This window comes from Enhydra lutris, unplaced genomic scaffold (assembly GCF_002288905.1).
Source record: "Enhydra lutris kenyoni isolate GAN:26980312 unplaced genomic scaffold, ASM228890v2 scaffoldscaffold20, whole genome shotgun sequence".
Classification (NCBI taxonomy): domain Eukaryota; kingdom Metazoa; phylum Chordata; class Mammalia; order Carnivora; family Mustelidae; genus Enhydra; species Enhydra lutris.
The window spans coordinates 20,298,525-20,315,341 of record NW_019154104.1 but is presented as its reverse complement, the minus strand read 5'-3'; the positions used below and the strand labels follow the sequence as shown (position 1 = coordinate 20,315,341).

The window sequence follows — 16,817 nt, the reverse complement described above, 5'->3', positions numbered from 1 at the left end:
TTAATCAAATGTAACAGTAGTTTTTGTTCTGTTTCCCAACCTCTCATTTTTTTTACCTAACTTTTAAATCCGTTCAATTAGAACTACCTCATTCTTTTTTCTTTTCTTTTCTTTCTGTCTTTTTTTTTTTTTTTTAAGGGACAAAACAGCAAATAATAAAAGCCAGGGAGCAGGTAGGAAAAAAATAAAAGGACTGAGAGGATGGTGGCCAAAAATGAAAGGTTAGCAGCCTTTCCTGACTCATCCTACAGGGCTAGAAACTAAACTCCCCAGATGTCCAGATCCCAGAAGAGGCTTTTGAAGGAGTCAAGGTGTACACCTCACCCTGTGGAAACCTACCGTGAAAAGTTTCTTGTAGAAAAGTACGGAGTTTGAGTGGTTTTTGCCCCACCTTGGGTTGCAAGTAAACACGTTTTGTTTCTTCCTTCATTTTTCCTATGACCCTCTCCATCTTGAATATTTTCTGGGTCAGCAAATCCTTTTGGCTTAGTGTTTGAATCTAGTTCAGAAGAAATGATGTTGAAAAAAATAACTATTAGGCTGCAAATCATCAAAAACCATTAATAAAGTAACTTATTGCATTGTGCTTATTGGTATTAGGTGGTACAGTCCCTCAGCATTCTTCTGATGTTGGTTGCACATTTTTTAGACCTTTGAATGAAAAATCTATTTTAGCTTTTTGGGCATGATGAAAGGAACTTGCTAAGAAATGCTTGGTTGGTGTGAAGCTGGTTTTGTGAATTACATGAAGAAAGAATCTTACATTTTTAAAGTCTTTGTCCCTCTCTTTCTTCAACTCATCTAACAACTTTGAAAAATTAGAACTACCTGTTCAGCTAGAGCACCCCTTTGGCAAAACCCCAGTTTAGGGATTAAGGAAAGTTAAAAGGTAAAAATCAAGGGTGCTAGCTCCCGTCACTATTCTCTAGGTCTGCTTGTAAAAAAGAACAACATGGGTTTAGTTGATGGCAGGGAGAAAATGGGAAGGGAAGGAAGAATAAGTATTTCAGAACCAATAGCCCATTTTGAGGGTTACTTGATAGGGCTGGTAGGATTATTGTTTTTACTTTGTCTTTACTAGGATTTTAAAAGGTTTTTTGTTTTGTTTTGTTTTGTTTTGTTTGACACTCACAGAGAGAGAGAGAGAGATCACAAGTAAGCAGAACAGCAGGCAGAGAGAGAAGGGAAAGCAGACTCCCCACCGAGCAGAGAGCCCGATGTGGGGCTCGATCCCAGGACCCTGAGATCATGACCCAAGTCGAAGGCAGAGGCTTAACCCACTGAGCCACTCAGGTGCCCCTTTTCTAGGATTTTATAATCTGATTTTTGCATAAATGTTTTGTATCTTCAGAAAATATAGTACCTGTGTGGTTGTAGGAAGTATTTCTGTGATGGAGAAAAGGATCTGAGGAACTCTGAGAGTTCTGAGTTTTCTCTTGAAAACATAGCTTGCACTTAACTTACCCTGTTCCTGATCTTCTGAAGCATTTCTTGGTTTCCTACATTTTCTAAGTTGAGTATCTTCATTGCCTGATGAATTTCCCTGAAAGATAAAAGGAACTTCTTAGATCATTCTTATCCTTTTTTTTTTTATTAAATTTAGAAAGTTGGGGGTGGAAGGGCAGAGGGAGAGGGAGAGAGAATTCTAAGCAGACTCCACACCTAGCACAGAGCCTGACCCAGGGATTGACCTCACAACCCTGAGATCGTGACCTGAACGGAAATCAAGAGTCAGATGCTTAACCAGCTGAGCCACCCAGGTGCCCCAGATTGTTCTTCTTCTTCTTTTTTTCTTCTTTAAAGATTTATTTACTTTAAAAAAAAAAAAAAAAAAAAAAAAAAAGATTTATTTACTTTTTGAGAGAGAGAGAAAAGGAGAGCTGGGGGTGGGGCAGGGGGGTGGCCACAAAGGGAGAAGCTGACTCCTCACTGAGCAGAGAGCCTGATGTGGGACTCAATCCCAGGACCCCAGGATCATGACCTGAACCAAAAGCAGACACTTAACCACCTGAGCCACCCAGGTGCCCAGATTGTTCTTACTCTTTTTTTTTTTTTTAAGAGTTTATTTATTTGTGTGTGTGTGTGTGTGTGTAAGAGAGCGAGAGAGAGATAGCAAGCAGGAGTGGTGGGGGGAGAGGGGCAGAGGGAGAAGCAGACTCCTCATTGAGCAAGGAGACCAATGCAGGACTCGATCCCAGCACCCCAGGATTATGACCTGAGCCAAAGGCAGACACTTAACTGACTGAGCCACCCACGTGCCCAGATTGTTTTTACTCATTTAAAAAAAAAAAAGGGTGGAAAATAGAGAAGTAGGAATCAATCAAGAATCCTAAATTCCAATCCTAACTGCGGTTTTGCTTAGCTTTATCTGCAAAAATGATATGTTTAGCTTATAAGGATGTTGTGTAGTTTTTAAGGCTATATATTTGAAGATACTAATGGTACCATTTATTGAACACTCATGGTGGATACAAAACATATCATTTCTTTAATCATCACCACAGACCCATAAGGTAGATGATTATTTGCATTTGATATCTGAAAAAATGAGCTCAGAATGTTTAAGTAACTTACCCATGTTTACGTAACTAGTGTATGCCTGAGCCGGGATTAAAATTCTGTTCTTTTTTTTTTTTTTTTTTTTTTTAAAGATTTTATTTATTTATTTGACAGAGATCACAAATAGACAGAGAGGCAGGCAGAGAGAGAGAGAGAGAGGGAAGCAGGCTCCCTGCTGAGCAGAGAGCCCGATGCGGGACTCGATCCCAGGACCCTGAGATCATGACCCGAGCCGAAGGCAGCGGCTTAACCCACTGAGCCACCCAGGCGCCCCAAATTCTGTTCTTTTTAACTCTAAAGCCTGTCATCACAGTAGGCACTTGAAAAATGTTAGCTGAATAAATGAATTATTTAAAGCCACCTGGGATGGAGAACAGTTACATGCATGACATGACCTGACTTCCCATTTAATTTAGGCTAGTTTTTCTGTTACCCACTTAGGTGGGTGGGTGAATGGCACAGGTGAGCCTGTGCTTTTACAGCCATTAGGCACCCTGGAAAGGCAGGGATGTATTCTGTTACCAAGGGTGGGAGAGTCGGCAGTACAAGAGGTCATGGCAGGAATCGGGTTTAGAGCTTACTTTAGAACAGCCTCGTGGTTCTCTAGGAGCAGCACATCTAGGAACGTGTCCCTGACCCGGTCCCCTTGAAGATCGAGGGCTAGGATGCTACGGCAAGCTTCTAGTCGTACACCTGGTGACTCTTCATAGTGGATGGCCCAGAGCAGGAGGTCTGTCAGCTGGGGACTCACTTGGCCAATGTGACCCAACGCTGCAGACATGAGAGGGCAGCAAGTTCCACTGTCACTTAAGATGGAGTTGGCTATATTCTAACATCCAGAAATGGCCTTATTAACAAATAACAGTGATAATATGTAGATAGCCGCCTGCTAAATTAAGTACTGCAAATATTGAACTATTTTGTTAGTACCTTCTCTTTTGGATGACAGTTAATTATCATTAGAATTTTAGGGATGGGTTAGAGTAGGATATCACTGAAGGATTCCTGTGGGGATGAGAAGGGAGGACCTATCCCATCCTTGCCCATTAGGATGTGAGAATATACTGATTATTTATGTAGGGATGAAATATGGGGCAGATAACTCAGAAGACTAGCCTAGTCCAGGCAATACAATGGGGAAAGGAGACACAATTATTTAACAGGTTTACCTAAAGCAAAGATAGTCAACAAGAGAAGGAATGCCAAAAATCCTAAAAAGAAACTCTAGGAAAGTTTGACGGCAGGATTTTAAGTCACCAGCAGTCTTGAATCTGGTCTTTTACAGAGTCCTATAGTTGAAACCTCCAGAGCAAGTGTATCCAATTGTGGATACCTACTTAGAACTTATTACTAATTCTGTTGGTAGGGACTGTCTTGTTAGCCCTTCTTCTTAACAGGTTTGACATAAACCTAGACTCAGGATCCTTAATGAGAATTAAAAAGAAAATAATCTTCAATTTCTCAGGGAAGAACTTCTGAGAAGGTGTAACCATCTCTACCCCTATATTCTACCCTCTTCCTAGAGAGAGTCTGGGGATTTATACCAGCACGTGGGAAGGTGTTTGAGGTTGAAAAGCTGGGGCCACTCCCATACTACCTTGAATGGCAAATGCCTTGATTTTCCAGTAAGGATCCCTCTGTATCAGATTCAAAAGGCAGTCCAGGACCTGGGATGAATAAAAGAGCAGTGTTGAGTGGAGAGGATCAGAGCAAGAATGAACCAGAGACAGGGACCCGTCTTATCTCTAAAATGTGCTATCACTGAAAAATGGGCTTCTATCACTTCTAGTGACAAATGAGCTGGAAGCTGAAGTACTAGCCTGTACACGTGATGTATTAGCCAAATTATCTCTTGTCTAGATTGACTGTCCTCAGCCCACAGTTCTGTGGTTATACAGGCTTCTTTAGAACACCTGCAATCAGATTTTCCCCTAATAACTAGGGATTATAACTCCATTCACTGGAGTCGATCCTAAAGCCTGTAACTGAGGTGAGAGCAGGATTCAAGGATGTGCTCTAGAGTTAAATCTGGGCTAGCTGGGAGCTGAATATGGTCCTAACTGACTCACTGATGTGGCCAATCTACCCCCTCACCTTCCTGTTCTGATTTTTCATTCGAAGTGTCCACAGAACGGTGCGTGTAGTATTCCCAACAAGGGAAGCTCAGGGTGATGCCCTCTTCAGGTTAATCAGGTGAATGGCGATGTGTTTCTCTGACTCACCATCTTATCTCGGATCTGCAGGGCGCCTGCTGCCAAACAGGCTGCCCGCCGAACTGCCATGAAGTTGTCGGAGAAGCAGTTCAGGAAGCTTGGGAGAAGCCTGGCAGTCATGAGCTGGAGCCCACCAATCAGGGAGAGAGCTTCCACACGCTCCTGGAAATTTCCTTGACTCAGCTTGACTCTGGAAGGCACAAGTGCTTTTATTTTGCCTCCTTGAACTTTTGGCATTCCCACCACCACCACCACCAAGAATGCCCTCAAGATAAGAACCCAACCTCTGTCAGCTCTCCATTATCCATTCCCACCCTTTCCTAGTCAGCCTTATGCCATGAGGTTAAGTTTCACGGGGGAGAGATCTCAACTGTCTTAATTCAACCCCTATTAGTAGCATATGCTGGGCACTATGTTGAATGGCTCAGTAAAGGAAACTTCCACACGTGTACCTATTGCTCAGTCAAGTTCTCTTCACTGTACTCCCCTGTGCCACCCTCATTTTTATATTCATATTTGGCTCCCAGCCTGGAATGTCTATCCTTCTCTCTGCCTATGTAGTCTGATCCATCCTCTGTGAAAGTTGACCTTACGAAGCACTTGTGTATCTTGCCTGTATAATCAGAATCATGTCATACCTTTGAACTCTCAAACATCCAAAAGGGTGCTTAACACCTAATGGGCACTCTGATTCTTTCCTTAGCCACACTGTTAGTGTCTATAGGAACTGGCAATTTTTTATTTTTAAAAATATCCTGCAGTGGGACCCAGTACGATGCTGAACATACGAAGCAGCTCAACAGATACCAGCTGGCTGGATCCCCGAACACTTACGAACAGAAAAGTTTCACTGAGTTCATGTTTAACTAGGTCTTACCTAATGGTGTTGTACACCTCTTTCCCAAATTTCATTCGCCCCACAGCTTGGGCAGCTGCATGTCTTACTTCCTTATTCCAGTCACTCAGCATCATCTGGATCAACTTATATTTCATATCCTGTAAATAGGAGTAATAATTAGCTGCCATTTATCGAATGCCGGTTTGGGGCTTGGTACTGTGCCAGGTGTTTTCACCCATCACTTAATACTCCCAGACAATCCAGTGAAGCAGATTACCATTTACAGGTGACAAAATGGAGGCTTAGGTTTACTTGCCCATGGTTAACCTGTTTCTGCTAGAGCTAGGACTCAAGGCCCGGTCTGTTTTCTAAGCTTATGCTTAACACTGCTATATTATGTCAGAACCAATGTTTTCTGTCCTTGAGGGACTTAACATTTGATGGTTATGCACTAGTAGGGTGATACTCGTCCCAGTTTGCCTGGGACTTTACTGGGTTTAGTATTAAGAGGCCTATGTCCTGGGCAAACCTGGATAGTGGGCCACCCTGTATATTAATACTTCATTCAGAAGGGATGAGACCAAGATTACTGCAGTTGTGGTTCATGATTGTGTCAATGTGCCCAAGCTATTCTCCCTGCCTGAAACATCTCTTCCACCTCAACGTGGCGGACCGTCTCCCTCCTGTTGGAGGATTTCTCTCAGACAATATTTTCACATCCCCAGTGCTGGCATAGTGCCAAGCGTGTAGGCTGTGGTCAGACACTGCTTACTGAATGAGTGAAGGACTGATGGACATAGTGCTTTTCTTTCATTCCAGCAACCTGACGTGAAGTTCTCACCTTTGCCACGTCAGTCCCCTGCCAGCTCTGCATGTCTTTTTACTTTCAGTTGGCAATCCTGAGTGACAGGTGCTAAGGAGGTGAGTGTGCCAATGAATTAGATGTTGTTAAAATGCAGATTCTGAGGGACGCCTGGGTGGCTCAGTTGGTTAAGCGGCTGCCTTCGGCTCGGGTCATGATCCCAGCGTCCTGGGATCGAGTCCCACATCGGGCTCCTTGCTCAGCGGGGAGCTTGCTTCTCCCTCTGCCTCTGCCTACCACTCTGTCTGCCTGTGCTCATGCTCGCTCTCTCTCTCTCTCTCTCTCTCTCTCTAATAAATAAATAAAATCTTTAAAAAAAAATGCAGATTCTGATTGAGTGAGCAGATTCTGCCCTTCTCACAACCTCCCAGGTGTTGCCTGTGCTGCTGGTCAGGATTTCAGAGGAAGGGTCCATGGCAACTGGGGCAGAATTAACCCGGACTAAAACATCTTCAGATGATAATACCAAATGACCAGATTTTGTGCTTTCCACTCAAAATGTGAGGGTCCAAGGGTGGAGGGTCTTAACTTCTCAGGGCAGTGGTGGTGGTCTGGGACATTTTGGAGGTACTGAGTGTCATAAGGAAAAGATACAGTGGCACATGGGAAGAAGGGGAAACCCCCATTTGTACAGCTGAAGATGATTAAAAAGTAATGGGAAGAAACAGGTCAGGTGAAAGCTCAAATGATGGTCAGGGTTTCCACCCCCTGGAAGTCCCTCTTCAGTTCCGACTAAGTCTTGCACAGCTGTTCCACACTCCTTCCCCCAGCTGATAGGTTCAGCCTACACTAATGTCTCTCTCTGAAAAATTATGAATGTACTGTACATTTATCACTTGTTCTTGAATCATTTGTGTATGTTGTCATTCCAACTATAATGTCAATCTTTTTAAAGTAGGGACTGTGTTTTATACCTTCTCTATGTGCTGAACACTCAGAGCCAACATAGACACTGGTATGATTGGGTTGTTGGGTAGTTTAAGTAAGTGCTTCTCAAACTCTGGTGAAGGACCAGTTTTGGCGGGGGCGGGAGGGTAAGGAAGGTCACTGACTGGTATTTATACAGTATATTCACGTTAAGGCAATGCCAAAGTACTAAGAGTTTCTAAATTTTCCTAGGGTTTTTTGCTTATTTCATTGTGAGTGAGTTACAGCTGTTGCTAAGAAGCAAGTGCCTTGAGTCTGAAAGACATGTTGGCATATAAAGATAATCCTGGGTTAGGACTAAGGTAGCAAGGTAGAGACAAAGATCTGCTCGGTAAGAATGGGATACTAGGGGTGCCTGGGTGGCTCAGTGGGTTAAAGCCTCTGCCTTTGGCTCAGGTCATGATCCCAGGGTCCTGGGATCGAGCCCCACATCGGGCTCTCTGCTCAGCAGGAAACCTGCTTCCTCCTCTCTCTCTGCCTGCCTCTCTGCCTACTTGTTATCTCTGTCAAATAAATAAATAAAATCTTTAAAAAAAATAATAAAAATAAATAGCAGCAAAAAGTGGAAGGGCTCCCCAGCCTCCTTTTGCTTCGACTCTGTCCTGAAAACACAGAAGGCTTACCAGACTGATGTTCCCACCGATCTGTGAGAGAACCCGGCAGGCTATGATCCGGTCCCTCCACTGGTAACTGTTCAGCTCCACAGCGAGCATGGTGTGTATCAGGGTCTGAGGAATGGAAGACTTAGGTGGATATTCCTGGTAACTTTTAGAGATGCTGGAGCCTGAAGAAGTGTTAGATCCTAATATGGCATTCAGCCTAATTAATGTCACAATTACATGAGGAGCCCATCCCTAGTGAAGGAAAGAGTAGGTTTACAAGATACGGGGCACTCTTCTATCTGAGCCAACTGACTTTAGATTCTTAAATCAGGGAACAATATACAGATTTAGCAACCCGAACAGAAAAGTCCTGGGGCCTTCTCTTTAACGATTTTTATTCCTGATATGATTTGTATATGCCTCAATCTGTGTGAGTGAAAGTAAACACACTTGTAGGTCTGAGCAGTTTTCAATGGTAAACTTCTGGCAGAAGCAAATTCTACATATCACAACTCTTCTTGCATACACAGAAACCATCTGCAGCCTACTTTTTCACCTTTGTCTCAGGTGGCTGGTGTCCCTTTTTACCTGTATATACACCTCTGTCCCCCAATCCACCCACACACTTAGTCTAGTCTTTTAACTAGGCTTACTTACTTACTCAGCCACCTGCATTTCCAATTCCTTACTTGAACTGACCTCAGACTCAAGTGTTCCCCATAACTTGGTTTCTCCTCTGACCCTGTAATGAATACATACTGTCTTTTCACTGAGATGGCTCAGGAGCATACAACACTGGTGCTCAGTGTCATCATTCTTCTTATTAAACAGCTGCTGGAAGATCCTCTTAATCATGGGGTATGTGACATCACCTTCCAGAGCCAAGCACTGAGCTGCAGCCCAGCTGTCCACACTGTTACCTGTTGGGTGGGGTGAGAAACAGCTGTCTGTTCTCCCTGCAGAGAGAACAGCCTCAGGGTTGGCACCCAAGGCTGTTACCTGCCTGGTATCTTACTCTCCTGTGCCCCACTTAGTATAGAAGTCAATGCCTGTATTTCAGTGGATCGTATCAAGGTTTTAGATATAGACTGAAAACCTTAACCTGAAAAGTTAAACCCTAAAAGGCTCTTGCTGGGTAACAGCAGTAGGACATAAGGGCCAAATAAATTTGCGTGAACGGGGTCATGGTGTCCAGACAAATAGGTCTATGAAACACTTAGCCACCCAGGTATGACTAGGTTTTTGTAAAAGTATCTAGGAAGCACTATCTCTGAATGTTCATGAACAGAAACCCCAAACCCCCAATACAGTAGACCTCACAGAGCATGACACTAGAGAAGAAAGGATTAGGAGAAGCTGATAGTGAGATGTCCTGTCTCTACCCCATATTCGCAGGTCAGAAGCGGCAGGGAGTTACTCACCCTTCAACAGGACACTATGCATGACGTCCCGGGCGAGGGGATTATGTGACTGTATGGCATATTGGCATAGCGCCGCTGCCATCCGCACATTGGCATTTTGGTCCCCAAGAGCAGCCTCCAGGGCAGGCTGTAGAACCTCTGGCAAGACCTGGACAGATGGGGCTTTCCCAGTCTCCTTGTCTGTGATCAAAAGAGAACCAGGTAAGAGGGTGCTAGCCCCTTTGATTTTCACCAAAACAGTTTCTTCCCCCTAGCTGCATAGTGGTCGACCTCAATCTCAGTTCCTGGTGCTTCCTGCTAGTTAATAGAGTTTGGCTGAGCCCCTGCAGTAGGTGGGCATTTCTGGCTCCCTTCTGTGCTGGGTATTCCTGCTCCCAGTCCTTGATCATGTGGCCCATGGAGAGCTGGATTCAAGCCACGGAAGGTTTCTAGCTAGACTCTGGTGACCTTCACCATTAGTTTCAATGATGAAAATCAACCTATTTACCATACATGTTTTTGTATTTTTACTTTGCCATTTATGGTGTTTTCATATTCATTATCTCATTCAGTCTGGCAGTAGCTCGTTGAAGTAGGCAAGGCAGGTATTAACTGCGGAGCTCATCTGAAATATTCATTTCAGGAGTCTTAGATCGAAACAGTCAGACTCCCACGACTCACAGACCACACAAAGCACCAGTCTTCTGAAGGATCTAGGATGGGAGAGCAGTTGGCCAATAGAGCAGCCTCAGGCATTCCTTCTGGCCAGAGTTCTCAAGGCACTCCGGACAGCATTCCACAGAGCCTTCCGGGGACATGTGCTGTGTTCGCAGGAGTGAGCATGCCTTACAACAAGTCGAGAGTTCTAATCCCAGGGCCCACAAAGGGCCTGCCTATTAGAAGCCACGGCATTCGTGGAAGCCCAAGTGATGGCGCCTCCTTAAAGCATTTGTTTCACTTACAATTTTCCCAGTCCAGATGTGATGTGTCAGAGTTCATGTTTACCATAAGCAATGTTGCCTATAGAGATCAGGGCAACACATAGACATTTTAACTAAAGCTCAAATTCTCAGGTAGAAGGGGAAAGGGTCTGCTAACCTTTTGTCCACAATTATCCTCATTTTAGAGATAAGGAATTTGAAGCTTAAATAGGCTAACTGACTTCCCAAGAAGTGGCAGAGCTGGATCTGTGACTAAGATTTTAGGATTTCTGATCTTATCGTCATTGTGGGCGGCTATGCCATTTGTTAACAATAGGTTAGATGGGAATAGGTGTATTTTAGGAGAATAAGTAGAAGTCAAATGAGTATTTCAAAAAGTAATGAGTAAGATAGTTTTCTTTGGGAAGGTATGGGAAAGAAACAAGACAAAGGTTAAAATCTGGACACCTAGGACATCTGAAAGGGATCACGTGAAGGCATAATTCTGGGAGCAGACAAAAGTGTTCTTTGTATGTATGTGGAAGGTTGGGGATAAGAGTATAATGTCTGTGGCTGCCTATTGGTTTTCTCTGTGCCAGCTACTGCAAACGTATCATTCATTTAATACCCAAGGAAATAAGCAGATATAATAAAAAACGCATAGTGTGGGGGCCGCCTGGCTGGCTCAATTGAAAGAGACTGTAACTCTTGATTTTGGGGTCGTGAGTTCAAGCCCCATGTTGAGCCTAGAGCTTATGAAAAAAAGAAAAAAATGCCTATGTGCGGAAGCATATAGAGGGACAATGACCCAAGTCTGGGTGGTGGGGCAGGGCAAACTCAAAGGAAATGATAGCTGAAAATTAAAGGACAAGTACAGAAATTAATCAGGTTAAAAAGAAATGAAGAGTTTTCTGGCAGATGGGGCAGCAAATTCAGAAACCTGTACCCAAAATGCCCATATCTGGAACTTTGTAGCTAGGAAATAAATGAAACTTTAAAAACATGACAATTTTGTAGAAGTAAAATTAGTCTCCGCCATTTAGGAGGGTTCCTTGTCTGGCAGGAATGGCAGGAAAGTAAGCAGACAGTTAAGACAGAATGATACATATTAGGACAGAATATTATTAGAATGCTACCAGCAACAGAGAGGAAAAAGCCCTAGCCCAGGTTTCCCATAAAAGGTATCTGAGGGCATCTGAGAAATAAGGAAGCCAGTTGGTTTTATGTCCTCTTAATAGCACTTGATTGTTTCTAGCATTTGGGTCCTGTGTCTTGTTAAACTCTCTCCTCAGATTACAGTTCTGGCTGTTGTAGACAGAAAATTTTCCTTTTTAACTACTTATTGCTAGTAAAGAAAAAAGCTACTAACTTTTCTTTTCCAAAAGATTAAAGACCATTGGAAAGAATGGCTAAGTCCTTAATTCATTTTCTAAAACTAGCAAAAACTGAAACTTAACAAACTACTCATTTTTGTAAATGTAGTAAAACATTCTAAAATATCAATAAATCAAACCCAGTGGAGTAACAAAAGAATAATTTATCATGATCTGTTAGAGTCTAAGAATTTAACAACAGAATTCACATCCACAAATTAAAGAGAGAAAATAGGAAATGGCTGGTAAAATTCAACACTCATTTTTATAATGAATAGAAAATCCTACATGTATGTTGACATATTATTTCTGAAAGCATTGAGAAAGACGTGAAATGCCAAGCAACGTTGGTTACCCTGGGGAGTAGCATGGGGTGGGACTGGGAATTTTGGAGGAAGGGAATTAACCTCTTATATTCCTCTGTTGACTGATGAATACACAAAGAGGGAGGCAAAATCAGAATCTGTTGGTCATTTGATTATGGGAGGAGGAAGGTTTTGTCCAGGATGACTCCCTGGCTCCAAAACTAGGTGGACTGTGGGGCTGCTGATTGAGGTTTGGAACTTGGGGAGGGGGTCTGCAGTGAGGGTGTCTGTCTTGGGTTTCAGATGTGCTGTCAAAAGAAGGGTTAAAATAGAGTCGGGAGGGGGAAGTGTGTATGTACACACACAAACTATATATAATTTTGGTCTGTTACAAACAGGATCTCTGAGTGGAACAGTGTGAGCTTCCTTGAAGCTGCTGAGCAAACAGAAGGTAATGAAATGTAGTGCCAAAGGCACTGGACCCAAAGGCAGGAATTTAAATTTCATATCTTGCTGATACGCTGTGTATATTCAGGCTAGTCTCTGGGCCTTGGTTTTGTTTGTAAAATGATCTCAGATAAGCTCAAAGGTCCACACCAGTTCTCATTGTCTATGGCTCTCACTTGAGTCCCCCCGGCTGGTGGCACTCCGGGGCTGTTCTAAAGCAGCTGTGGCACATGTGATGATGGCTTGGATCCGAGTGTCGTCATGCACGTCCAGCAAGCCCCGCAGTAGGCCCTCTACTGTCGCATGGTGCCACTCGATGACTATACCACAAGGAGGGAACGGAGAAGAAAACCATCTGGTTAGGGTTAGATAGGCCCCTTCCTCCTAGCACAATTCAAGCAAAACATTAGCTCAGAAGAATAAAGGGCCCCAGGGATATGGGGAAGTTATTTCTCTGACAATCCATATACCCTGTTGGGCAGTTCGCAAACGCTGCTACACGCTCCCCCGCCCCATCCCATCTTATATTCTGTCTCTTTTTGCTTAAATAACTCTTCATTGTTACCATCTGGAAAATAAAAAGGGTGATAACACAGTGATTAAGGGTACTTTGTTATCAAACCCACCTGATTTGGAATCACAATTATTAGCTGTGTGACCTTGGATAAGTTACTTAACCTCTCTGAGGTTAATATTGCTTACTTATAAAACGGGAATGGTAGTAGAACCTACCACATTGAGTTACTTTGAGTATTAAATGAGTTAACTGGACAAAATATTTAACAAAATGCCAGGCAATATACTAAGGACTCAACTGTTATGATTGTGGTTATCGTTAGATTGCCTCTGAGGTCTCTTCCATCTGGCTTTCAAGATCTTCCTCATTTTATTACTAACTTCTCTCTCTGTAGGTATAAGCTTTCATTTCAGAGTTCCTACGGGTAGTTTTACTCAGAAAATCTGTCAGCCCTTTTATGGTTGCGTGATCCAGTACGTGTGATGGATCGCCTCTCTCCTGCACTAATTAAACTAGTCTCAAGTTCTGCAAGCCAGCAGTCGTAAGTCCTCAGACCTTAGAGCTTTAACCAGTCCTTGCCAGGCCCTTACTCCCAGGCACTCCACCTTCTACTCCCACATTGCCAAAGGCAGAGTGGATATCTGAGAATCCCAACTCCACATGTGAATTTTGGAGAGGTGTTGTTTCTACCACAGCCAGCTAGTTTCTCTGGATCACTACACTTCCATTGCTTGGGCAGCATATTTCATCCTTCCCTTCATGCGTCATTTACTGAGCATAAAGTTTCAGAGGCTGTAAGACAGAGTCCCTGTCTGTGAAGAGTCCTCAGGATAGCGAGTGTACACGGATTACTGAGGTACAACCCGTCCATGCAGAAAGCTTCCAGAGATAGGTCAACTATCATTGTGTGAAAGGCTCTTCTCTAGTGACACCTTGATGAGCGAACTGGATTTGTATGTTTTCACAAGAGAGGGATGAATTTCATAGACTGAAAAACATGAGGCCAAGGTGAGACCCTCCTCCCTCAAACGTTTACTGGTATCTCCAGACCCACCGCTGCCCCTTCACTTACTCAGAGCCCAGGCAGTCTTCCATTCCTGCAGCATCCTCCGCAGGACCGCCAGTTCCCAAGTCACATCCTCCTTGAGTGATTCTTTTGGCTTCCTCAGTTTCCTGGTCATAGTGGGAACATGCTCCTCGCTCACCTGGAGCAGCGGATCTTTGACTGGAGTGGGCAAAGCTGTCCAGCGCAGGGCTCCTTTCACAGGCCTGCAGACTGTGCAATATGGCAGTGTGAGGTCATCTTGCCCCACTGCCCGAGGCCCTGTGTTCCAAGCTAGCATGACATCCTACTCCTGACCAACACCAAGGCCGAACAAACTCTTGAGAACAAACTTGCCCATGATTATGCCAGGAACTAAGTACAAGTCCCATAGGGAGTTAGGAAAAGTCCTGATGACAGACGTGATAAAGGCATGTTGGGGGGTGGATTTAGATATAAACCTTTTTATGCACTTAATCTTTAAGAACAAAATTTGTTTATATATAATAAGGTTTTGCTTAAAATTCAGTTATCTGCTATATTGCAATTTAGAGTGTAATTGTCCATTCCTAGTTTATTAGGGTTTTGTCTTTTTTCTAAGTTTATGTATTTATTGTAGTGCCTGGATGGCTCAGTTAAGCGGATGACTCTTGATTTTGGCTCAGGTCATGATCTCAGGGTCCTGGGGTCAAGCCCCATGCCAGGCGCATGCTCAGCAGGGAGTCACTTGAGGATTCTCTCCCTCTGCCCCTCTCTCTGCTCGTGCACGCACGCTGTCTCTCTCAAATCTTTTTTTTTTTTTCTTTTAACTTTATTTATTTGTAAGTAATCTCTACAGGTAACACAGGGCTCGAACTCAGGACAGCAAGATCGAGAGTCCCGTGTTCTGACTGAGATGGCCAGGTGCTGACTTTTTTATATTTCTTTTTAATGTTTTTAATTTGGGAGGAGGAATGCTGCTACAAACTGCTAAGTTTGAGAGATTTTAGCATCTCTGAGTTTTTCCTCATTATGACAACAGCTGAAAATTTGAGGACAGAAGAATGTATTATAAAAATATAGTTGTTATATAAAAACCAGTTACAGCTATGTTTTCTAGACTTTGTGATCTCCCTGGTGTCAGATTCAGAAGGACTCTTCCTCAGAGCAGTTGTGTGGGGAAGGCAAAAAATATAAAAACATTTCCAGATTACCAAGTTCATGATCTGTGGCGTTGCTTATCTGTCTGTCTCATGCTCTGATCTGTCACTGCTGAGGTTTGTGTCCCGTCCACGATTTCATTCTAACATGTTTAGGTTTGTTCTAAATCCACTCTTTCCTTTGAGCAAGCAAGGCAAAACCATTTCTTTCTCCTAATGTAAAAAGAGTCTTGTGAGACTCCAGGGCAGTTTAGCTCAGATGCCACACAGAGCATACCCTCCGAATGGTCCTCCCCCAGCTCAGTCATGCTGGGGGAGCCCCGTCACCCTGTTGAGGGCTGGCTTCCTTTGGGGCAGGAGGTATGAGCTGGGGAGGCAGAACCACCTCTGGACAGGTGAGCTCCCAGTGAGTTGATACTAGATACTCCCCCATTTCTCTCCTCTCAGCCTGCTTGAAATCCCTCCCACAGAAGTGAGAAGTAGCTGGATTAGTCTAGTCCCTTTCCTCCTACATCCCCCTGCTCAGGGAGTTAAAAAGGATGTGGTAAGAAAGCCTTGAGTCTCTGGTATTTAACCTGTGTGGGAATAAACATGCACACCTGTCAATGTTAATTTTACTTCTGGTCCTTTGAGTTGGAGACAAGTATAAACACATCCCCTAACCACATTCCACATCAAAAGTCCTCTGAAGGGGGCACACAGACAGCCCTTGGGCTTCCTATGGGATAAAAGGCACAGTATCCTTTGCTGGCAGAAACAAATGGTGCCTTTCACTTTGGACCATAAGACCTGTGCTCACTATAGAAGAACTGGAATGATCTGGGTATACTAGAGAGTTTTATATCACAACTTGGGGGAAATTAAGGTTATATAGCAAGAAGTACACTTTGTATCTTGAGAATTTTGATCATTTTAAAGAAATCATCATCTAAGTTTTCAGTTCAATCAAAATGGAGAGTAAAAAAAACTACCCACATTTCCTAACTTCAAAATTTTTCCTTCTTTTTTTTTTTTTTTAAGATTTTATTTATTTATTTGACAGACAGAGATCACAAGTAGGCAGACAGGCAGGCAGAGAGAGAGAGGGGGAAGCAGGCTCCCCACTGAGCAGAGAGCCCGATGAGGGGCTCCATCCCAGGACCCTGAGATCATGACCTGAGCCGAAGGGAGAGGCTTTAACCCACTGAGCTACCCAGGTGCCCCCAAAATTTTTCCTTCTTTAGGAAGGAAATACCTAGTATTTTCTAGATGAGAATTATAAGAAGGTGTGTCTAGGTTACTGTTCTGACTTTACTTCTCCCAGATCAATTTCAAATACTTATTTTTTTAAAGAGTATTTGAGAGAGACAGAGAGCATGAGCAGGGGGGAAGAACAGAGGGAGGGAGGAGGGGGGGAGAAGCAGACTCCCCACTGAGCAGGGAGCCCGACAGGGGGCTCTATCCCAGAACCCCGAGATCAGACCTGAGCTGAAGTCAGACACTGAACTGACCGAGTTATTATTTTTTTTAAGTAGGCTCCACATCCAACGTGGGGTGTGAACTCCCAACCCTGAGATTAAGAGTTGCATACTCCCGGGGCGCCTGGGTGGCTCAGTGGGTTAAGCCGCTGCCTTCGGCCCAGGTCATGATCTCAGGGTCCTGGGATCGAGCCCCGCATCGGGCTCTCTGCTCAG

The 16,817-nt window shown here is 43.8% G+C and overlaps 2 protein-coding genes across 9 annotated transcripts in view; one reads left to right on the top strand and one right to left on the bottom strand.

The window, feature by feature from the left end:
- LOC111148493 (ribosomal oxygenase 1) overlaps positions 1-16,817 on the top strand; it is a 36,297-nt gene that overhangs the window by 3,301 nt on the left and 16,179 nt on the right. The window contains exon 2 of one of the 8 annotated variants that reach the window (XM_022505081.1): positions 9,397-9,476. The exons of 5 other annotated variants lie outside the window; for them this stretch is intronic. The gene's annotated coding sequence lies outside the window, so the exon portion shown is untranslated. Of the gene's footprint in view, positions 1-4,802; positions 4,842-6,429; positions 6,526-9,396; positions 9,477-16,817 lie in introns of those variants that run through there. 2 more of the 8 variants (XM_022505078.1, XM_022505080.1) reach the window with 2 other exon arrangements.
- Positions 1-16,817, bottom strand: part of LOC111148492 (HEAT repeat containing 4) — a 36,140-nt gene that overhangs the window by 14,336 nt on the left and 4,987 nt on the right. Inside the window, exons 4-14 of the mRNA XM_022505074.1 lie at positions 14,036-14,239; positions 12,623-12,766; positions 9,423-9,584; positions 8,761-8,921; positions 8,023-8,127; positions 5,650-5,768; positions 4,782-4,962; positions 4,157-4,226; positions 3,141-3,330; positions 1,465-1,543; positions 340-499 (exon numbers count right to left, since the gene is read on the bottom strand). Coding sequence (XP_022360782.1) covers positions 340-499; positions 1,465-1,543; positions 3,141-3,330; positions 4,157-4,226; positions 4,782-4,962; positions 5,650-5,768; positions 8,023-8,127; positions 8,761-8,921; positions 9,423-9,584; positions 12,623-12,766; positions 14,036-14,239 — 1,575 coding nt within the window. The remainder of the gene's footprint in view (positions 1-339; positions 500-1,464; positions 1,544-3,140; positions 3,331-4,156; positions 4,227-4,781; positions 4,963-5,649; positions 5,769-8,022; positions 8,128-8,760; positions 8,922-9,422; positions 9,585-12,622; positions 12,767-14,035; positions 14,240-16,817) is intronic.